The sequence below is a fragment of the Homarus americanus genome, unplaced genomic scaffold (assembly GCF_018991925.1).
Source record: "Homarus americanus isolate GMGI-L3 unplaced genomic scaffold, GMGI_Hamer_2.0 scaffold39675, whole genome shotgun sequence".
Lineage (NCBI taxonomy): Eukaryota > Metazoa > Arthropoda > Malacostraca > Decapoda > Nephropidae > Homarus > Homarus americanus.
The window spans coordinates 15,654,529-15,679,663 of NW_024736071.1; the positions used below are offsets into that span (position 1 = coordinate 15,654,529).

Here is a 25,135-nt window from a genome sequence, read left to right on the forward strand (position 1 = left end):
TTGGTCAGCTTTCAGCGTGCAGTATAGTTGTATATACTTTTTAAAACTTTACTGAATCGAAATGACAGTCAGTACTGTACAGTATGGCATCTCGTCATTCCATCTACATCTCTAATACCATGTAGTCCAACCTGTGAAGAAAAAGGTGGAAAAGGCATGTGGTTATTATGTGTTGCAGCAACACAACAGTGCATCGGCAAAATGCACCGACACTCTACCGGTGTGAGGCTGTGCAGCGTTGCTCTTTGTGAGCCTCTTGCTGTGAATACCACCCTGATACAATATTGAGCAAGCTTGTATGTATATGAAAAACATGATAGGCCTATACAGTAGTTAATAAATTTTTTAATTTGGTATATATTTTATTTTATATTGTTTTTGTTTGTTAGATATTTTGTAGTGACTCGTTTCGTTCTATTTTTGTAGTTCTTTCATTTCCTATATATTTTGTATTATGTTTGATATATTTAGTGTGAGGTAGTTTTATATTATAACATTTATAAATGAAGTACTGTATTGTAAGCTAGTTCAGGGTGCTAAATAAACAAACAAACACTGATAATGGAAACAATACAGTTTTGGTTTGCATACACTAGAACATATATTCTTCATTTCAAATAAAAAAACAAAAACATTGAACCTAGTAGATTTGAAAAAGGTCAAACGGAACTCTGTATTAATTTGTATCTAGGAGATGAACATATAAAGTTTTGACCAACACTCAATGTATTTTTTTAACTGTCTCCTATACATATCAATATGGAGTTCCGTGGTTGCCTTTTACGAATCTTCCTAACCTGTAACAAAATTGCAGCATTGAGATAAATAAGTGTGAGATTAATGCAAAATAATGTGGAATATATTAGCATCTTTGTTATCAGTCGATCATATGTAATATAAACAAGCTATTGTGCCTTTGATAGAGCCAATTCAGTGTGATACAATACTACTACTATATCGAATTGGTGTTAGTAATTTGTAGTAAAAAAGTAATGAAAAGTATTTATAAGTGACTTGCCTCGATGCACAGGGTACTTTAAATTGGGCATTTAATTGTTTTCACTATTTTTCCATGTATTCTAAGGGACATTTGGGGCAATCAAGATAAAGACTACACTAGAATTTTTGCTGACCAGGAGTGTTAATATGCATACAGTATTCATAATGAAACATACTGGTTAAGGTGGACCCATAAAATATATTGCAATAGTTGAAGGAATATGTCAAAATAGTTGCCCCTCATACTGTATTGTTGTGGATATGTCCAAGGTTGAACCATCTTATAGTGTGTATTTGCATTTCTCCCTTTTGAATAAAACTGCACCCTGTGTTTCCTATTACATCCAGAAATGATGAATGATTGCCTTATCATTTCCAGCATCATTTCTTTAAGAAGGCAGTTACATTAAGAATAAACAAGTAGAAATACTGTATGAAGCCAGTAAAATTGTTTGCAATGTATTTATTAGTTTTACATAATGTTTAGTTTATTTTTCAATACAGGTATTTCACTGATTCAATCTTGTAACCATTTGTGTGAACTACTGGGGATTGATTTATTTTATTTTAAAATCACTACAGTCAAACGCCATTTATGCTAGCAAAATTCTAAACCTCCTTAACATGATTGAGCACCTGTTTATTCATGAATGAATAAGACATGTAATCTAAAACAAAAAAAATACTGTCATGACTTATTTTTTGTATTTGGATTTTATATTGTGAATGTGATTACAGTGCTTTAATTAAAAAATTTAGTAATACTGATTTCTTGAGGTACAGTACAGTTCTCTAGCATATTATATATATACCTAATAGTACCGTAAAATGTGCAGAAGGATATAATTAATGCTGGTCATATACCACTTAGAAAAACTGACATCAAGAGGCAAAATATCATTGAAACAGTAACTGAACTTAATCATTTATTGTTTAATAGTGTGCAATTTTATAATACAGTGTTGATGTATCTCAAACATTTTAGGTTTTGACAGAGGTTACTAAAACCAATAATCTTTGGTGTATCAGTGTGTTACTACAGTATTATATGTGTTGAAATATGTAATCCATAAAAACTGTAGACATGATTCTGTTAGAAGAATTTTGTAATTTGCTTATGTTTGGTAAAAAATTGATACGATATAAAGAAAGTCCCACTAGTTGCATTAAACACTGATAAGTTAAGTCTTTTAAATATTTGCTTTTTATACAATTGTACCTTCGTTATGTCTAAACTGACTGGCAAACTATTTTTTTTCTTTATTCTTTATTGATGTCGCTGCTGTGCTGTTGAATGTGTGTTTCTATTTATATATGAAGCAGCATAAATCTCTCTCCCAAAATGAGGGATTTGCATTACTAACTCTTCTCAAGGTAACAACCAATTAAAAGCTTATTTTATAGTGAGATGCATTTCATGCTTCAACTTTGGGCTTTGCTGTGATGCAGATACCAAGACTGTTATCTGGCTCCATATATCTTTCTAAAAGCTTAAAAAAGATTGAAAAAATCAATCCTAAGGCATGTTTAGGATTAGCTTTGCAACCATTGGTGCATTTGTGATAAAGACAACAGTTACTGTTGCTCTCTACTGAAATGGAGAACTAATAAACATGAACACGAAGAAGGTTCAGGTTTTTGTAAATAGGTGTTTTGAAATATTCAATTTTTAATACAGTACAGTAAGATTGATTTGTAATAACTTTTGAGAATAAAAATTTTTTTATACTATTCATTTCATTATTTTTTTTTATTATTATTTTTAGTTGATTTCCTTAGGTTTGGAGTACATAATTCAAATTTATTGATGTATTCTAGTTTTTGTGAAGGCAGGAGAAATTAAAAGTACAAGAATATTTTGATAAATCTGTTTTTTGTTTGTAATACAGGAACTGTGTTAGAATTTTTTGATAATACTGTACAAGGAGGAGATAAACGATACTGTGAGGATTATTAAATAGGTTAATAACATGAGTGATAAATCTAATCAGCATTACCTGAGGCATGCATTTTAAGCGATGGTTACTTGTAATGGATCAAGGTGATCATGGTTATACTGTAGTTTAAATTGATTTGCACTGGGCTTCATGCAAGTTAGTTAATCTCATAGCGTCTTTTCCATAATTTTGTTAAATAGGTAGAGTGTCGTTCAAATGGGGTCATGACTTAGGAATTTAGATATTAAACAAATTTATTGATTGTTTGAGTGTTGGAGTGTTGTTTGACATACAGTAATGACATTTTACATCAAGAGAGTTTTATAAGTAAAACAGTATTTTACTTAGATTATTTAGGAGATTTTAATATAATATTTTAAACCCTATTTTAGCCAATTGTGACAGTGGTTGTGATTAGTTTTAGAACATTATAGTTATGTAATAGATTATTGTCCATCTGGTGTTTTGTCTCAAGCTCTCTGTCTAGCCATTTCATCTTGTAGTACAGGGTTCAACTTTGAGTCTCTGATAATAAGAGTTAACTGCAGGAAAATAATGAGATTGATGAGTTTTGTGATCTTGAGTTGTCAAGGAGACTAATTGAATCACATACAGAAATAAAGTTAAATATATTACAGTATTCATGATTTACTTATGACAATTTCAATAGTTGAGATTTTACATATAATATTTTTTTGATAATATTTACTATATTTAAACTTATAAATCTGATAATTTCAAACTCACATTTATATGTTAGAATGTTTTGTTGTTTAGTCAGATATTGAAGTAAATGCTACTGAGAAACAAGTTTATGGAAGATTGATGTCCTCAACAGTCTTACAAATGAATGAGAAGGGAAATGATAGGAAGGAGTAAGGTCAGAGTTAAAGTAAAATGTATTGAGTGAAGATAGAGAACCCTTTTTCAAGATTTTTTGAAATTTTGGTTCAAGGAGTGGTATGTGGTAAGAATTGACCAGTTTATCATAAAAATCATCTGTGTTGTTTTTGGGCTCTAGATTATCATAATTGCTTGATCTGTGTGCCTCAGGTGTCTTTAACATGAGCAAGGTGGGTTGCTGGTTGCCCAGCACAATGAAGAAAAATAAATGTTAAGATTGGGTTTTATATTTATATGTGGTTTCATTTAAATATCAGAGGAATATGTTTAAAAATATCTAGATGATATCACAAACTTATCAAACACGGAGGAAGTAGGGTCAGAAAATTTCGATAATCGAAAACAATTATGTTAAGAAAAGTTGAGAAAACAGCCTATAATGATAGTAACAAAAACAAAAAATTATATTTACAGTCTACCCTCCTATAACACAGGGGCTAGGTTCCTTAAAAGTCCAATTTAAAGAAAAACATTGTTTCTTTTATTTGTCTTAATGTCATTGACCAATATAACACTGATGCTATAGTCAACAGCTAATCTAGCAACTTAGACACCAGTCTATTTTCTGTTAATATTTTCAAATTTTCATCAATGTTTATGATGACACACTTTCTCTCTCTTCACTTTTTGTGGAGGCTATAATTAATCACTTATAAAAACATTTTTATCAAGAAAAAGTGATGTTCTGAGTCACAATTTGTGGTCGGTGTTAACGACACGTGTCTAATACCGTAGAACACTCATGCCAGAAGGATGATGCTGCCGTGCACTGTGTGGTACCTCAAGTATCCACCCATAAATCACCACTTAACCAACTTTATGTCGGTTAAACCTACAGTCAGATAATGGAAGGTTGCATACTTGAGGTTATACTGTACTTATATTAACTCCATCAGAATATCAGTAAGTACTGTACTGCAATTCCCTGTTTAGGACTAGGATTGGATCTCATTAATAATTGCTTCCCACATTAGCTGCACATATTGGAATGTGGTTGTTAAAGAAAGCTAAATTAGTACAGATTTGATGAAATTTAAATAGATTAAAAATAATATAGTATAGAATAAAATGCTCATCTCGGAGTGGTGTATCAATTATATTTTTCTCTAAACTTCCAAAAACTCCTATCCTGGCCATTTTAACTGGACCGCAAATATTTTAATATGGCACCAATTCCCTGTTGTGTTTAAACTAGCTTGGTGTTAGTACTTCATTGCATTATTCCTCTTTTACTGACTAAAACTGTGTCCCTGTATTACCTGCGGCATCCAAAGGATGCCATTCAAAATACTTGTAAGAGTGTTACATTGATAAACAGGAAAGTAGAAATATTGTGGTGACGGGTTACTGGTGAGACTGCAAAAAAACTCCTGTTTGAATATGATATTGGAATAACCACTATCAGATTTAAAAGTTAATGAGCAACATATTCTAAAGTTTAATAGTGAAACTGATTCATATAGGAAAGTTGAAATCCCCAGAGTTATGGTTAATTTAGTCAGTTGTCAAATATTGTAATTCTGGCAGCATATTAGTGGCAACTGCCACACACACACACACACACACACTCTCACTCACTCTGTACAGTACATATCACCATAGTATATACTAAATTATGGTTGATAAACTTACTCTTGTACACACACACACTCCTGGTGACCTCCACTTGCCGCCACCCTCACACCCACAACCACCTGCCAATAGCCTCGTGTTAATTATTTTCATTGTACATACTGTACTGTACTACCTTTTATAACTGGTAGTTTTTCATAGATATGGCTTTTATATTAACAATTGTTTAACTTTTTTATTTAGCAATTTATAATAATTTTTTAAGTAACAAAAAACTTTTTTTTGTGTTCACTCGGGTTGTGTAGGGACTGAATCCTCCAACTTTCAGCATATATCCCTTTACTTCATTTTTATATTGTTTAATATACTGTATCTTTTTATTTATATTATTTTTTTTTTAATTGGAAAACTTCCAAATCCGGTTCATTTCCAATTCCAAGCTTGCCTGATAACTGATAAAATACCTATACAGTAATATCGTTTTTATATCCTTCCTCCCCCTAGTTCTATTATCTACAGATTGAAAAATCCCTAGACTTTGTATGAAAAATCCTTAAACTTTGTATTTTCATTGGTCTAATGTACCTATCTTGTGTATTTCATCTAATTAAATTACTGTATTGCCATGACATTTCTATTATGCTCCTCCCAACTCATCCTTGAAATTCCTATGTAAAACTTCTTTAAGATCATATTAATGAGAAAGATGAACTATCTGAGAGTTATCACCCTACTAGCTACGATTAATTTTCCATAGATTGCATTTGCCTGAGGCTTGGGGAAGGCAATATGTCCAATTAATAAATTTTTGTGTTTTACTGGGAATTGGGTGATGAGGGAACAAAATTTCTTTTTTGATACGTATCTCCCACTGGTATTTGAGGAGAATTAATTTTTTGCCTTGAAACAATCTGTAATATCTCTGTTACTGGGAATTAAGGGGAAAACTGTCAAAATCTTCCAAATTTTTTTATAAAATTACCACATCCTCCCATGTTGGTATGGTAATCATGATTCTGCCCACCACTATATATAGGAATTGAGCATGCTGTTTTGGCCACCACATAAGTCAAACTGTCATCACTTGCTATAGCACTGAGAAACTGGAAGTGTACATTTAAAATGAGGATGGCTCCATAAAACAGACACAAGTAGGAAAGTAAGAGGAAGCAGGAAAGGATGGGATGACAAAAGTAAGGGCTACTATTAGGAGGGGAAAAAACATACATTAAACATCATAATGGAGTGTGAGAAAGAATCATATCGCCAAATGGTGGTGTAGTGTAAATGACAGGAGCCAGGGGAGAGAGAAAGGACACACTTCCGTAGTTTATTTGTTAGACTTCTGTGGTTGATTAAGACACGTGTATATATATACGAGTATTGTACCAACATACATCTTAAGGTTGTCCAAAAACATATCTTGCACCATTTTCTCTATTAGATATCCCTCAATGAAAAGTATCACCTGTGTATTCTACACAAGTTGACCTTCTTTGCTCTCTACACTTTATTTCATGCTATTCTTCTTCAACCCTCTTCATTTCAGGGACACCTTAGAGGTATGGTGAACCAACAAATTGATTGATTGTTCCTCTTGATATTATTTGTCTACAATTCATTACCCATTACTCATTCAACATCCCCTATTTATTAATTTTAAAACATTGCTGTACAGTACTTCCATTAGCATTATACTGTACCAAGAATATTCAGTACAGGTATACAGTATATGAATAATGCAAAGAAAATTATTTCACTTCTTGCAATAGTCGTGTACATAAATTCTGCTTGCAAAACTCATTTTCCCCTTTCTAAATATGCACCAGCTGTCCACATTGCTTTTTTCATTATTGTTTACTGTACCAAATTGCATTTTTATTTCAACCTTGACACATTAATTTCTTGCAATTCAGTTTTGTTCACACACGTTGACGAAAGAACGGAAAACATTTTCTAATAATCTAATTGCAGTAGTCTGGTCATTGGTTGGAACAAAATCCTCTCTTAAACGTAAATCCAAGTACAAACTTCAGACTGGACCAGATTGACTTGCTACTGTATTATATACACTTGTTCTTCATAGAGTCTGTTGACTGACTATATCATCCAGATCCCTTCTTTTTCTTTCCTTATAAATATTCCCTTTCTGACCTGTTACATCCTGTAGGGGTGTGGCAGGGAAGTGGACATAGCACTCGCCTCCTTACCCAGTAAACACCTCCAGGCGAACCAAGTGCAAAATGAATGCCCAATTAGTTATGGAAGTGGAAAGTCAATTGAGTGCAGCTAGCCGTGCCTCCTTGTATTCCAGTGGCTTATATTTCCATGTGCTATATCCACACTGCCCCAATAGGTTGACAAAAGCCTTAAATTCTTCCTTAAGCCCTTTCTTATTTTTCTGTAAACCTTAGGGATATACTGTACACTATTATACTCGTTGATGCCCACACTATTTTTCAGATTGCTAGGAATACTTGGGAGATATATTGGTCTCACATTTCATCCTTAACCTGTAAGGTGTTTACAGTGTTAATAGCTCTTATGAAGGACATTGCATCATTAGCCAAACAAAGATTATGCTACAGTTTTTCTTAACTGTAGGTAAATGAATACCAGTCAATTGTACCTCTCTTCAGAAATAGAGGAAAGGAAGAAAAAATACATGCCTGTTATATGTGCTGAAGGGATGGCTGCCAACCCATAAGTATCCCCTTGTTCATTTTATTATCCCAGAGCGTCATAACAGCAATGCCATTAGTGCTGTCCCCTTGCTTGACTGCTTTTAAACATCCACTTTGCAACATTGGCGAGGGTGTTTTGTTTAGAAAAAGAAAATTATGCAAGTTTTAAGGGCAGGGAGACATTGATATACTGTACATGAAGTTTCTTTTTTTTCATTTTATCTTATGAAATAAATTGGTAGGGAAAACATATGGCTATGCAATGTTTTTCTTTTTCTAGGGAGCATCTTAGAGTATCGTGATGATTAACCAAAGCTCACCATGACACCCTCAAACACCACCATCTTCAAATTCTGTCTTTCTTTGTCTCACACATATACATGTCACTTTGTGGTAATAACGATACTGTACAGTATTATACTCCAATCATAATAAGATTAGGTATATAAAGATGTACATTACAAGGAAAATGAAGTGAAGCAGTAGTCATACATATAAGAAATTAGACATGAGCATAACAATGCCTATTGCAATGAAAAGTCATTGGGAATGGGTTTTTATGAAGGGTGTACAGTACTGTATTCTGTTTGCAAGTTGAACATGCAAAGTTGTAGTACATAACTACCTGTGTATTTATAAGTTAAATAAATTGTACAGATATCACAAATGATATAGCTCATGTCTTGTAAATATATTTTTTTCATACAATTTGTATATGTACAATACAGGTGTATATGGTTGTATACAGGTGCAAGTGTATATTATATGAAATTATTCCTCGATAATTGTAAACTTTGCAGTTATGTGATTGTGAATCATATTTTTGTTAAGACCAGGAATATATCGTAGTGTGGGAAGTTATGTTAATGTTAAAGGATATGATGTAAAATATATGACATGGTATGTAAGTATGTTAAATGTTTGGTAAGTTGTGTTAGTATTATGTTTGTAAGGTACTATGTGTGGGGGTGTAATGTTCTTGTCTTTCCCTCCCGTGCCCCACCTAGGAACTGCTTTGAGAAGAAACTGTTAATACCGCCTGACAGACCCTTTATATGCACGAACACAGTCAGCTACGAGAAATATGTAAATTGTTGCGGCCATGCAGACTTCTGCAACAGAGATGTTACTCTGCCTGACAAGATGAGAGGAGGTAGGTATGACCCTGTAGTGTACCCTTCAGACTTCTATTTTTTGTCCCCAGCCCCTTGAAATATAATGTAGGGGTTCCTAGATTATATTTTGATTGCCTTTTTCATCTACTATATGAAGCTCATAAGAGTTTCTTTCCTCTAAAATGTATCAAGTTTTGTAACTGGTTCATGTGAAGTAGGCGTTAATCTCTCTTACCACAAGATTCATGCACCTTTTTCTGTTGACACTGAAGACTTTCATTCTAAAAAAATGGATATGAACAAGAATTGTTGCAAGCATCAAGCCCATAACCTCATAGAAAAACTAAATTGAGTACAGGTTGTTTCTATGTGCAGTTTAGATTGATAAGCCACTTCACAAACAAGCCTGTACAGTATTCCTTTACAGAATGCATAGTTGCCTCGTGGTTCTCATTCTTTAGTAGTAAAAGCTTTCGTTTTGTTATTGATTTTCAACTGTGTAATCAACAGGGTTTGTTTGTCCGATTGGTCTTAATTTAATATTTCTGTGCAGGCTGTAGATTTTTTTTTTTAATTCTTCATTTGGTCTTGCTTGTATTATTTTTTGCTGTTTAAGGATTCTTGTGCAGTGATATGAAAATCTTGTATACTTTATATTGCTTATTTTGTGGGATATTGGCTAGAAATGTCGATGATGTGTTTGCAAGAGATCCTGCCTTGATATGTGCATGTAGTTGCAGTAGGATGTTAGGAGCATTAAGTTTTAAACTTTTCCACAGTGCTTGACATCTTAGGGCTTTGATAATTTAAGTTATTTAGGCTCACCTGTCTCGCAGACTATACCGTAACTGCAGAAAGGAATGGGAATATAGCTCCAGCTGCAGCAAGAAAAGGCTCGTAGTGTCTAATTCAGCATACCAAAAGGAATATTGCTGCATGGAGGAAAAATGTAACGAGTTCGTCAGCCACAGCTACATATTTGAGTCTATTAAACTCCCCACAAGAGGTGAGGTGTTGATGTGGAATTAATATGGAGGGATCAGGAGCACCTGCCCCACCCATTTCTGTAAATGTTTAGTGTTTGGAATACCATCAGTCTACTTGTTGGGGCTTATGGGCTTAACCTGCTCTGGGACATAGCAAATTTGTCAACTGGCATATGGTGGGGCTCTTGTTAGTTCGAGTCACTTTCTAAATCTTTATATATATTTTTTTACTACCAGTGTGTTAAATGTTGGTGATATGAACTTATGTGGGTGCAAGGAACTCTTTGCTCTTTATTTGTGATGGTAAATAAGCAGTGGAAGTAGTAGTTGGGTTTCTTTGTCTGCAAATGCAACATTGAAACATTGATACTTTGTAAATATAAGCAGTATTTCTTTTATTTGCTAATATAAATTTCCCTCTTTTGATGAGTTTCATTGAATGAATGTTATTATCCTCTAGTAACCTCATTCAACGAGTTGTGAATGATGTCATAGATGGAATAGATAAACAAACCTTTTTCTTGTGCTGACATAGGTTGATATACAGTACATAGTCGTTATATGGTGAAAAAATAAATTGTTTCGGGCTTTTTAGATAATCTCCAGAAGACAACTGGAAAAATATTGGGATATAGGTGTAATATACACTCATGGGAAATGGTTCTCTCGTCTTTTATTAAAATTACTTACAAATGTGTACAGTATGCTGTAGTTATGTATTTTGTTTGTGTTAAATTACAAGCTTGCAAGTACTGTACCTGTATGGCTATTTCCCATTTCTCTTTGTATTTTATCTCCTGCTGCTCACAATTGCTGCTGCTCCCATTTGTCTGAGTTTTCGGCATTCTCATTTTTAGTATGACATTGTATTTGCTTCTTTTCCGTTAGTTGAGGTCTGATTAAATTTCTTCATTTGTGAAAGTTTAACCTTCTTGAATTGTTTAGTTAGTTATTGGAGTACAGTATTATATGTGATTTAGGCATGTTAGCCAGTTGATTATTGGTAACTATTTTTTGAATTAGCTAGCTTTCAGATATATTTGCGAGTCATATACTGTACTGTATATTAATTGTATTGTACCTTGAAATATCAAGAATACATCTTTGTATACCATTTTTTTTACAGTGCAACATTTTGTGGGGATGGTATTTCAATTTGATGAAGGTAAAATTGCGAACTACATATTGTTATAATATGAAAAGGGTAAATATTGCATCTATTGCACTAGTTTACCAGTATTTACATGTCTTAATAGAACTTTCATTTTGAGCATTTAATCACCAGTGGTGAACAAGCAGATGGATAGAGCAGGCCCTCTTTAGTACAGCATTGAATGTGCTGTATGTTGATCTGAGGATTGAAGAACTGACTTAGCTACTTGGAAAATACTAACCTTTTGAAACAAATCATTATTGGCATTGGTATCATTTACAGACTTTATCATGAAAGGGTTACAGCTAATAGGATGGTAAAATGTATTTTTAGGGTTTTAGTGCAGCTATTGAAAGTTTTGTTCAGTAGATGCTTCAGAATTTTCCAACAATTTTGTTTCATAGATGTACAGTAGTTGAAATCTGTGTCTACAAAGCTGGATTCTCAAATAACATATATATACTGTACAGTATATATATATATATATATATATATATATATATATATATATATATATATATATATATATATATATATATATATATATATATATATATATATATATATATATATATATATATATATATATATACCGTATATCTCGGCCTATAAGGCGTCGGGGTGCATAAGACGGCCCCCCCAAATTTCCATTTAAAAAGTAGCTTTTGAGCTCTATTCGCTGTATAAGACCAGTACCCCAAATGTGACACTTACCCACTGACTCAGTAGTCCTCTACCAACCATCCTTGGTTTTTTAAAATAAGGCCAATTCACTTCAAGTAATGTCATCAAATGTTACCCGCTGGTGTAGTGTAAACACTAGTGACGTCACTGAAGCGTCTGCTATTTACCGGTAACTGGAACTAATGTCGGTGTCGAGTAAAATTTTTCCATTTACTTGAAATGGATTTACCGATTTATTTGTTTATTTATAATATACTGTAACATATTAAACACACTGCAAGTATTTTCTTTAATTTATATGCTTGCTTCACACGAGACGATCGGTGGTGGGAGTGTTACCTCGTCTCGGTGGTGGGACTGTGTTCCCACTGTTTACCGTACTTTTTTTTAGTAAGTTCATTTTTGTTAGATTTTTTACTAATAGTGTTATTTTATGTGGATAAAAATGTTACAATGGACTTAAAACTATAAAAAATCATCTAAGCATGCTTGAAAACATACATATCGACACCAAGATCACCCAGATTGACCAACTACATCAATTTCTATAAGAAAAATCAACTTTTGAAGGTCAATATGGCGGTCACCTTGAAAAATGGTCGCCATCTTGAATTTTTAAATGGCCAATCAGGCAGACTTGACTAGTAACCATTAGAGAATTACCATGCCAAATTTGGTGCTTGTACCACCATTTTCATGATTCTCTTGAAAAATTGCATTTAGCTGCCCCACTAATGTCACCACTCCCATCTCAACATGACACTCGTATACTGAAATATTGTATTTCATACTACATATGACTTTACAAAAAGAAATGTCCACGTCTGGTTAAATAACTCTTGTAGATATAATACCAGTTGAATAAACGAAACTAAAAAACTGGAGATTGTAATTACAGTGAAGCCTTGACAACTCCATTATGAAGTTAGGGATTAGATGACGCCAAATACAATCACCTTAATGCACTTTAAGAGAGAGGAGTCACCGTGCCAGGGCTTAATATTATCCTGGACCCTAGAGGTTGATGACGTATTCAGTGTCGGGCAGAAATACATCGATGTACACAGCACCTGATCCCAATCAACTCCAGTATAGGTGTTAATAATGTAGAGGTGACCAGGTGTGTTGCACGTTGGTAGTGTTGGATGGTGATGCAGGAAAGAGGTAGTGTGTTGAGGGTGGTGTGTGGTTATGACTCACTCCCACAACCCCCCCACACCACTCACACATCCTCACAACTGTACCACAAAGCCCCCACACTACTCATACAGCATCCTCACAACACTACCACAACCCCCCCACACCACTCACACATCCTCACAACTGTACCACAAAGCCCCCACACTACTCATACAGCATCCTCACAACACTACCACAACCCCCCCACACCACTCACACATCCTCACAACACTACCACAACCCCCCCACACCACTCACACATCCTCACAACTGTACCACAAAGCCCCCACACTACTCATACCGCATCCTCCTAACACTACCACTGCACAACCCCCACACCACTACACATCTCACAACTGAACCACAAAGCCCCACACTACCATACCGCATCCTCCTAACACTACCACTGCACCCCCCCACACCACTCACACATCCTCACAACTGAACCACAAAGTCCCTACACTACTCATACCGCATCCCTCCTAACACTACCACTGCACAACCCCCACACCACTCACACATCCTCACAACTGAACCACAAAGCTCCCCCACACTACTCATACTGCATCCTCCTAACACTACCACTGCACAACCCCCACACCACTTACAAATCCCCACACTACCACAACCCCCCCACACCACCTTCCACACATCCTCACAACTGAACCACAAAGCCCCCACACTACTCATACAGCATCCTCATAACACTACCACAACCCCTACACCACTCACAAATCCTCACACTACCACAACCTCCCACACCACTTACACATCCTCACAACACTACCACAACCCCCACACCACTCACACATCCTCACAACACTACCACAACCCCCCACACCACATACACATCCTCACAACACTACCACAACCCCCCACACCACTCACACATCCTCACAACACTACCATAATAAAATGAATTATTTATAGTGTGGTCGATTTCCTACACAAAGACGGGCTATAAATAGCAGTCTTATCTCCCCTCCATCTCTTACCCTCTGTTCTCAGAAAGAAGGTCTTGGTAAATAACTTTTGTTTGTTTATTTTCATTGTTTGTCTAATTTATAATGTTGTATCAAAGTAATATTACTAAAATTTGTGTATAGGTAGTAGGCAGCTACCAAACGGAGATACTACCACCTGGGAAGATACTGGAAGCATAATGTACAGTATTGTCTAATGGTAGATCCTACTTCCATATGGCATCACGAAAATTGTGACCAAGTCTTAGGTTACTGATCTATCTTTCTGCCTCATTTACACACAATTGCAGTTTCAATTGTTTCTCTTCCTCTGGCAACACAACATACATACAATATAATGCTTCTCACCTTTGATCTTTTTTCCCTTTTGCATTTATTTATGGTTGGTTATTTAAAATAAGGCCAATTCACTTAAAAGTATTGGCATCAAATTTTACGGGCTGGTGTACACTAGTGACTCACTTAAGCGTCAGTTATTTAACTGGAACTAATGTCGGTGTGAGTAAAATATTTCCATTTACTTTTAATAGATTTGCCGATTTATTTGTTTATTTATTTATTTATAATATACTGTAATATATTAAACACACTGCAAGTATTTTCTTTAATTATATACCTGTTTTGCGAAAAAGGGAGGCTACCATTATACCTGGTAGGTGCAGTTGACCAGACATTTATGGTGATCATTAAGGAACAAACTCCGAATCCATGACGTGACTTCTGTTCATAATTTATATCCTAAATTTACCACTGTCAGTAGTTTCAAGAATTAACGCAATTTACTAAATATTCTTTGTAAAAAAATAAATTTTAAATGAATTATTTATAGTAGATAAGTATTATGATCAGTAAATATACAGATATGCATTACTGACCACCTCCGAACACAAGGACGGCTAAATATAGCCACAGGCGGTCACATTCAAGGTCACTTTCCCTTTCTTGTCACTGGCAAATGGGGGGAGGTGATGATAGCAGCTGTGTTTATTACCGGGGTATATTGTTCTTTTACGGTATGTTAGACAGGTTTATTATACATTTTTATTATTTTAATATACCGGTAATCTTCATTTTAATCCAGCTTCCCAAACGTAAGTTTCAGTATAAAATAATTAGTGGTAGGACCTTGCGAGTGGTTTACGCACCACTCTTGACATGCTAAACCCTACACCCACAATATTTAAGAGGTAAGAATTTTATATCTGGTGCTTAAGACGACCCCCTAACTTTGGGCTGATTTTTGTACGGTTCAAATTCAGTCTTATAGGCTGAGATATACGGTGTGTATATATATATATATATATATATATATATATATATATATATATATATATATATATATATATATATATATATATATATATCATGGAGTTTCTTAAGGAATAACACCCTGATTGATCACTGAAAGATTGATCATAAGTTGTGTCAGTGTAGATTAGTTGGCAGGAACTCGGTGAGCAGTTCTCTCAGTATACATTCTCTGTATTCACTAAAATAGCTGACAAGAATTTTTGAAATTGCAAAAATCTTTCTCAAACTTAATTTTTTTAATAATATTGAATTCAGCATATGTAAAGGGCCCCCTTTGTATTGTTATTCTTTGCCAAATATCTTGAAATCACTCGTGTTGATAAATACTGTACAGGCAGGCCCTGATATACTATAAAAGAATTGGATTCATGAGAAGTAGTTAGAAATAAATATACTCCCAGGTGTTGATTTATGAGCAAAAAACCCCAATTAAAAAAAAAGTTTTAATAAGGATTAATGAAAATACTGTTTAGCACTGTATGCCAAAATATAGTTTTTTCTTAATACAGGTATGCTTATCTACTTCAATAACTTATTTATTAATCTCTAATACGATACTACAGGGTATAATACTTAAACTAACTGACAAGGAGTCGACTTGTTTCCACGAGCACAGTCACTGAGCCAGTTGCCTGATTGTCCAATTTCTCCTCATTTACACTCTTGTAATATGTGGAAAATTAAATAAAAGAAAATTTCATAAGCTAATTATACTACAGTATATACAATAAAGGTACAGGTATAAAAATTTGGACTACTGTACTGCATGTACAGTACTATATCATTTAATATGTGTAATTTTATCTTTTAATCATTGTGCCCACTAACAATGTTATTTTAACTGTTTTGTGGTGGTTTGTGGTAAAGTACAGGGTATTTATTTTATATTTTATTTTTTAGGAATGTATATCAGTTTTTATAATGGGATTTTATGAGAGAATTTGCATCAAGGTTACTAAAGGTTTTCAGGAACATACCGTACCGAACCCCTTTCATAAATCGGGGTCTGCCTGCAGTTTTTTGTTCCAATATACAGTACATCGGGTGATTCTTAAATCTTTCCCACTCTGAATCAGTACAAAAGTGATGATAACGAAATTACCTAGTACACTTTGTATTGTGAAATATGAATTCCTTTATTATTAACTTTTCCTTCTTCCAGAATTGTATTTTGCTTAAAACTGTTTTCCCAGTGACAGGGGAGTGATGCATGTGGTTACCCGGTAATCACTTTGAATATTTAATCACTTCTTGCTGGCAGGTGGTTTGTTGGTAAAGATTTTTTATTTTTTATTTTTTTATTTTATTATTTTTATAAGAATTATTTTGTTTGACTAATCATTCCTTTATGGGTACTAACTTGAAACTAAGCAAATTCACTGTTATAAAGTTGAGGGTGCCTACAGTATATGTTTTAGTGTTATGGTAAGGGAAATGATATAGGTAAATGCATTACTTTCACTCCTTTCCACCATTACTGTACTTGCATTTCCCCTCCTCTCACTTTAGGTTACTGGACTGTAGTTTCTTTTTTAAATTTCTCCGGGATGAATATACACTATACTGAAGAGAGATAGGTTGTAATAGTGTTTTCTAGTACTGTATATTAACGATGCTGCTGGATGATAACGCAGATTTACGTGTTAAAAAAAAGGGGATAATTAATGGCTGTCCTGCCTTCAGATTTACTTAATGCTGTTATTTGTGTTTCAGTGAAGAGAAATATTTAAAATGTCAAAATAATGTACTGTATCTCCATCAAGGTTCAAAGCTCCTTGGTGGTTGTACAGTACTGTATACAGATTAATATAAAATTTATTTCCATGTAATCCTAATAACATATTTAATTTGATCTACTGTTCTGTTGGCAATAATTATTATATTAGTTATGTGGATTTAGAATGTAATTATTTTAACTGTGGGATGCTGTACTATTCTGTATTTTCTTTTTATTATTTGGATAGTGAATGCTTGTACATGCACAATTACATATTTATTTTGTTTAATTATTGATATGTCTTCAAGATTGGTTCTTAACATTATGGCTTATTTCCTGGTCAGTCATGGGATTGAGAAGTTTGATGACAGACTTTCCTGTGTCCAGAACTGTTTTTGTTGGGTCAGAGTGGATGCTACCAGTTTTGCTGCTTGTTAGTTTTATTCACATGTTGAATTTGGTCTTGTTTACTTATGATCATTAGCCAAGTGGACGAGTATCTGTGTTTTTGGTTTTGTAGTTCTTTGAGTTGTTTGGGTATTTCAGTTCTAGAATATGCCAGTTGCTGCCTTGGCTTTATAAATTTATTATTAATATTATTCTTTTATTTCAAATGTGTTTGTGTATGTGTATGTTAATACATATGCAAACATGCATCAGTAAATACACTGACTACCTTTCAAAGATATTTTTGTGCATAGATGGACATGCAGATTTATCTTGTATCTTAACTTTATTATCAAAACGTACTAACACATTTGCAATCACATGACACACAAAGCCTACATGCACATAAGATATACCATACTCTCTTTCTCTCCCTCCCTCCCTCTCTCTTCTCTTCTCACTTTTTTCATGTCTTATTGTAGATCCAGCAACCTTGATTGTGTATCCATTCAACATACCTTTTCTTTACCAGCATGATACAGTACAGTACTCTACATAAATATTTTACTAGTACTGTACAATCTGTAAATTTTACATGCAATTTCCTGATAGAAGAAATTTGCTTAAAACAAGAATTTGGTCTTTATCAATAACAATCGTCTTATCAGGTTCTCTAAGTCTGCTGTTGTCTGCTGATTCTCACTACTGTACTGTATTTCCTAAGTGAATTCTTGGAACAGTATTATTGATTGTCCTTCTTTGTAAGCCAGTGGTGTTTAAGCACTGGCTGTCATATCTCTGGGTGACTACCAGTTTTACAGTCATAGGTAATTTCCTTGCAGTGTGGTATGAGGTGCTTAAGTAGCCCTGGATTATATTTGAGGACTACAATATACAAAGTAGTAGCAAAATTGTGTGTTGTGCATCTTATGAGTCATCTTTGTGCAACTTACAATATGTTTTTTGTCCCTATCTGTTTAAGATAGTGTTCTCTGTACATTTACACTCTCAATGCTTTGTATTATTCTTAAATGATTGTTTTGTATTCTATGTTTCTCATCCATCCTTTTAACACTTCAGTAAATAGGCCTCTCTGTAAGTAAATACTCCTGTGTTGTACATTTTGTGATTCCAGACACATTCTTTATACAATAAGGCTGTCAGTGTATTGTTTTAGTCTGTAGAATTAGATCATTGTTCCAAGCTCAGTGGATACAATAAGGCTCACAACGAAAATATTATTGAAATATGCTTAAGTTATCCCCCAACAGAAAAGTAGATCACAAAACTGAAATAACACCAATGGAACACATTAATTAAATATTTTTATTACTCTGACACTTTGATCATGCATATTATGTGTCTATATCCAATAAAATGTCTTTTTAATTCTTCATTCAGATACACAAATCATACTATATCCTGGAAACTATATCCTAGTACTGTAGTAAACAAATTGGCTTGTGCAATTTTCTCTCTCTCTCTCTCTCTCTCTCTCTCTCTCTCTCTCTCTCTCTCTCTCTCTGTTGTTTTATGTATATCACAATTTTAGAAATGCATCATAGAGAGTTGTTTAAATTATAATACATAATAGAGAGTTGGTATGGGTCTTCAATCGGAATAATGCTTCTTTATACTAAACATCATGTGTGGTATTATCTTCATCAGTATTATCATTCACAGGATGTGCATATAATGTGACTTAACATGATGGACAGTATTAATAAGACAGAATTATCGTCTGTACAGTTAACTGCCATTTTACTTACCACAGCAAGGAAGACTTACAGTATAACACAGTTCTTATGAGATGTTCTCAGCCCAGTGGAAGCTGCTTAGTATTAAAAAGAAAATCGCATTAATAAATTATTTAATTTAAGGTTTGATGGGTACCAAATTATTAAGAAAAAAGAGAGGAAAATTTCAAATTTCTAAACACTTGTTACATACCTGTATTTGCAGCACTTTGTCTTCATAGCAGTAGGTTATTGTATACAGTACAAGTCTTTTGAGCTGAAAATATCAGAATATTAGTTTGCCTATATAATATTTATTGTAAAGAATTATAACAGTTTGTCTGCCTGCCTCAGTTTCCTTACTGCATACTGAATAGAAATCTTTAAGTCCCCCAAAAATATTTTTTTGGCCCGAAATCACACACACAGTCATAATGAGTTAAACTTTGAAGTCAGTTTGTTTCTGATTTCTTTTTCTATTGCCTATATAAGAATGTGATATACAAATATTGTTAGGTTTGATTCTCGTATTAATGACCTCTTTCTTCCTCTCCTATTATACGCCATATATGCATTTACCAATATAGCAAATGTCCATATACTGCCTTTACAGTGTGCTTTATTTTTTATTATTTATTTTTTTTACCTGTTGGTGCCTTGCTAGTCTCGGTAGTGAGACCTTTAGCTCTGCACACAGTAATTCCTGGAGGAATTTGTGGCTTTTCTTACAAAGCAAAGCTTCTCTTTTAGCCCCACAATGTTTAAGGTTTCATCGATCCCTGATTTTGCAAATAATCGCTCAACATTAGTTGCTGATGACGTGCTATAGTTTTTATCTGGTGTTTTGTTGTTTTGATGCTGCCATTAATTTTAGAAAGTCTCAGATACTTTTATGTTACTGATGACATACAAAACTATATGTTCTCACACACACACACACACACACACACACACACACGCACGAGAGAGAGGGAGAGAGTAATGTAATTTTATGTAAAACTACATATCGGTAGAACCATTAACATATTATATACCTGTATAGCACCTGTACATTATTATTCATTAAGTTCTGATAGGTTGTGTGAAGTGAAAGAGAAACCAAACGGTTATATACAGTATTTGGGCCTTGTGGAAAGTAAAGAGCATATCAGATTTCATTTATTACAGTAGACAGAGAGAATAATTCTGTTTACTGTTTAGTATTCTTGGTGTTGGCTACCTATAATTAGAGCAGGGTAAGACTTAGAAGGAGTAGAAAAAATAGTTATTGATTGTAATACAGTAGTGGAAAATGTGTGTGGTAGTTGTGGACAAAAAAGGGATGCATTTTCAGCAACAAATTAATTAAAGACAGTGTCAGAGTAAATTTGCACAGGACATTTTAGCTTAGTGGAGTACTGAATAAGTATGATTGTGTTTGAAGTTTGAAAAGCTTTTTAAATAAGAATTAAGGAATGAAACAAGACTGTATTTGGTAGTGTTGTTAGTAGGATAAAGTGGATACTATAAGAAGAAAAAAAAATGGATTTTAACCCTTTTACTGCATACATATATTTTCTATATATATATATATGTCACAAAAATTCTCTAATATTTGTGCCATTTGAAGAAAATTTTATATACATCCAAAAATTAGAGAAAAATGAAAATCATCATCAGGCAAATGGTACATATGTCATTTAGTTGAAATAAGTCAAGCAGCGGCTGATTTGCTTAATTATTATAAATCATGTTAATGAAAATACCAAATACAGTACAGTAGAACATTATGCACATTATAAATTACTATTTTAACAATACAGTGTACTAAATAAAAAGGCGGATCCTAAATATAAAGATATTCGCACAAGCTACATACAGTATTGTGAAAATTAGATCCTATATATTTATCTTATAATAAATAATGATACAGTACAGTTATGGCAAAATGATTTTAGTACTGTACGAATTATATATTATGAAGCATTGCAAAATTATATAAAAAAACATTACATTACACTACAGTATATAGAAAGTAAGGCCAATATCATTCATATAAACAAATACTGTATACAATATTTTACTGCGCTAACATACTTTCCTAAATCTGGTTAGGTTATAGTTGACTAATAAATTGAGAAGATACTACTTAAGAGACAAGAGTAAGGGCCATTTACCATGTTGTCAGTCAGTTGATTGAATATTTACACAATGCTGCTGCTTTGAGCTATACATAGAAAGTAGCACTCTACAACCAGAATGTGCCTGTAAAAGGAGATCAACATGCCTGTCAATGTCAGAGGAGACTACAGCCTCCATTACATGTCTACAAATAAAAAAAAATGGCCATTCTCAGGTACTATACAAAAATGAATAGTAATAATGTATATACAGTACCTATACAGTATATAAATTTAACTGTATTACACTATACAGTAATATGAATACAGTAAACCCTCGATACTCATGGTTTCAGGATTCACAAGTTTTGCTTATTCACGATTTAGTATATATACAGTATATCTTAACCATTTGCAACCCCTGACTTGTAGTATTTGTAATTTTTCAAGGAGTCAAAGTTCATGCATCATTGGGGTGAAACATTATATATCCATGAATTATCATCATATACTATATTGTAACCGTACAGTGCTGGTAAAACCACATTCATTTCCCATAAACCACTTTCAAATTTACATAAGAATCAGAGAATGTTAAATTTTTACATTAATCAGTGTTGCATTAAGGTAAATTTTCACTCGGTTTATCCTTCGTGCTGTGTGTAGTACAGTACGTTGATTTCCATATTTTGGCGTTAAAAAATCATTAGATATTAAAGATCCCTTGCTAATATTACTCTACTTAGTCTACTAGAAATATAGATATCTTCCTAATAAATAATAAACATGACTTGGGATATTACTGCCAATCTAACGACTGCAGTCTGTGTTAAACACTTAAATGTGTTAGCCACTTCCGGTATATAGATCAGTGGTCCTCCCACCTCTATATTACAGTACTGAGAAAATGTATATAAGGATAATTTAAAACTTATGGGCTCAACGTATTTGACGTACAGGAGTATTAAATTTTATATACAGTATATATTAATTTATTTCAGAGCTCATTAATTATCGTCACTCACACAATGGCACAAATTATTATTGTCAGCATCAAAGATACCTGAAAATATAACACTGTCCATAGATTATTAATATTTAGAGATTCAGTACAGTGTTTGTTGAAGTCATTGTTCAACACCCCCTATTTATTTGGACCAGAAATCTAACCCCTTTTTTCTGTTGACGTGAAGCTTCCACATTCTTAGTTTCTGCATTCATTTTATTTTATTTTAGTTTATATTTTGAGAAACCTAATCCTCAAGAGTATTGAGGGTCTGCTGTATACTGTACAGTACAGTATGTAAGTGAGATTAACCTCAAATCACAGAGATACTAAATGCACAAGAGGCAACATAGCAACTGTAAACACATACTGTACACTAAATCTGGTGTTGCTCGCCAATGGCAGCACATGTGGAGTTGTGGCTAAAATTTCAAACTCGAGTTGGTAACTCTGTTGTTTGCTGTTGGAGGATTTTTTCATTTTTAGCCGTGGGTAAACTCATATCCCGCATCAGTGGCTATAAATGCCAAAACGGATATACCTGCCCTCTGCAGCGAACAGATTAAAAGTTGAGAATTCCATAATTTTATTTTAGTAAAGAAAAGACATTGTGTGAATGTATTTAATATTTGGGGTATAATATATTTAAACTTGTGTTAAGTAGAGGTGCTCATGAAGATACATAATAGAGCTTTACTGCTTGCTTAAATATCAGTACCTTTAGTTGATGTGGAGGTATTTAGAATATGTGATGAGAATGACTGTAAGAGAACTCGTTTAAAAATATTAACAAAATAAACCAAGATTTAGTGAGTGTAACTATAAAGGCTCTGGTAGTGGGTCAATTTCATAACAGAGGAATCAGTGAAGGAATTGGTAAATAATAATATACAAAACCTTTCATTTAGAGTTCTTTAGAGTCTTACAGAGAGGGAAAGTTGCCCAAAGACAGGATGGGTTTCCCAAATATTAGGATAATTTAAAAGATTGAATTTTATAAAAGGTTATGTGTGACAATTAACAAAATGTTTGAGTAAATGATAATTATATTAAAACAATTATTTAAAGACTGGGATTTATGGTTGAGAGCTTAACTTGGAAAATGCTAGTTTAGAAAATGTTGGGAAAGAGGAGGAAGGATTGTGAATTGTTTTAAAACTACTGTATACAAATTGTGAAAATCAATGACCCAAAAGTAGCTAAAGGCTACTGAGTAATTGAGTCAAGCATGAGGGATGTAGGAATGGTTGAAATTTAATGACACTGATGATTTACAAAATTGTAAAAATAAAAAAAATAAAACAACGAAGAATAAATTAAAATGTGTGAAAAAAAGGGGGTTAGGCTACCAATCTGTGTAGCAAGTTGATTCTAATGTTATTTTTCTCTTGTCATATTGAACACAATTGCTAGGGACCTGGAAAGAATATTTTTCCATGTGTGCATCTGTTTATGCTTCATCGGAACTTGATGAATTGGACATACAGAAATGGATTTCAATAAGATAATGAAAGAATTTATTAAATCTTTATATTCCCCCTTATTATGGAAAGTTATGGTCCATTTTGTCTATTGTATCGGGGACCATGGACCCATATGATCGACTTTTTATTTTGGAGAGAACTCATTCATGACCCCTGGTCTTAAATCTTAATGATTAAATATTTTTGATTACCGTAGGTAGAGGTTTCTAAGTGGGTCTCTTGTAGAAATATTTGAGACAAGTACAGTACAGTATGGATATGCTGTACCAAATTAAAAAGTGTTTGGTAGATATTTGTACAATAATTACACAATCTCTTAGCATTAGTATATCTTGTTAAGACTCAAAATAACTGGTTGTGTTTAGAACTCTATTTGTAGTTGGATGACAGGAATTGCTTAAAAATTAATGGTTCAGGTCAAGTTTTACTTGTCTGTTATTATGTTTTACAATGACATTGATTAATGAAAGGCTACCTAATACTCTACAGTTTGAGAGATTTGGGAAGTTTTATGTTTGAGATCCTAATATTTGTAGCTTTTAGTTGAAATAATTGTTTTTCTCAATAAGGGGAAGGAAATTGGGATGGAAAGATTATTAATTTATTGGTATTTTACTCAGCCAATTCCACTTTTTGGCATTTAACACAAATTCTCACACAACAGACATGCATGTCATCACATTCTCAATTAAATTCTTCAAACATTCATGTATACAGGCACACACTCGCACATGCACAAGAGTACAGTATGCCATTCTCTACTTGATGTCATTCAACTCTATTTTCCTCATTGATTGTAGAAGCTAGTCAAGACCTTTTCCTCTAGTGTCTAGGAATAGACAGTCCAGTAGTAATAGTTATATGATACTAAAACTAATGAAAATAAATGTGTGTAGATTATAAAATGAATAAATTTCACATTCTTTTCTTTATAATTTTATATTGTGATTGAATTTTAATACAACAACTAGTAGAAAGCAATGAAAGCATTATCCTTAATATATCTTTTGAGTGTGTATAAAACCTGACTCCTGCATAAGTACTTTGTTGTCTTGAATGAGTACGTTTATTGTACAGTAAACACTTCAGAGTGGAAGTGGAGAGATCTGACTTTGGTGGCTGCAGTGGCTGTGTGTCTCCTACTCATCGTCGTCCTTGTTGCTGTGATGTGCTACTGGCACCACCGAAAGGTACTGTACT

The 25,135-nt window shown here is 33.5% G+C and overlaps 1 protein-coding gene across 9 annotated transcripts in view; it reads left to right on the forward strand.

Moving 5' to 3' along the window:
• The window catches only part of LOC121871817 (TGF-beta receptor type-1-like), an 86,739-nt gene that overhangs the window by 37,680 nt on the left and 23,924 nt on the right, over positions 1-25,135 (forward strand). For 3 of the 9 annotated variants that reach the window (XM_042374320.1, XM_042374319.1, XM_042374324.1), the window contains exon 5: positions 25,013-25,125. In XM_042374320.1, coding sequence (XP_042230254.1) covers positions 25,013-25,125 — 113 coding nt within the window. Of the gene's footprint in view, positions 1-9,102; positions 9,249-10,046; positions 10,217-25,012; positions 25,126-25,135 lie in introns of all 9 variants that reach the window. The other 6 variants (XM_042374321.1, XM_042374326.1, XM_042374322.1 and 3 more) reach the window with 5 other exon arrangements.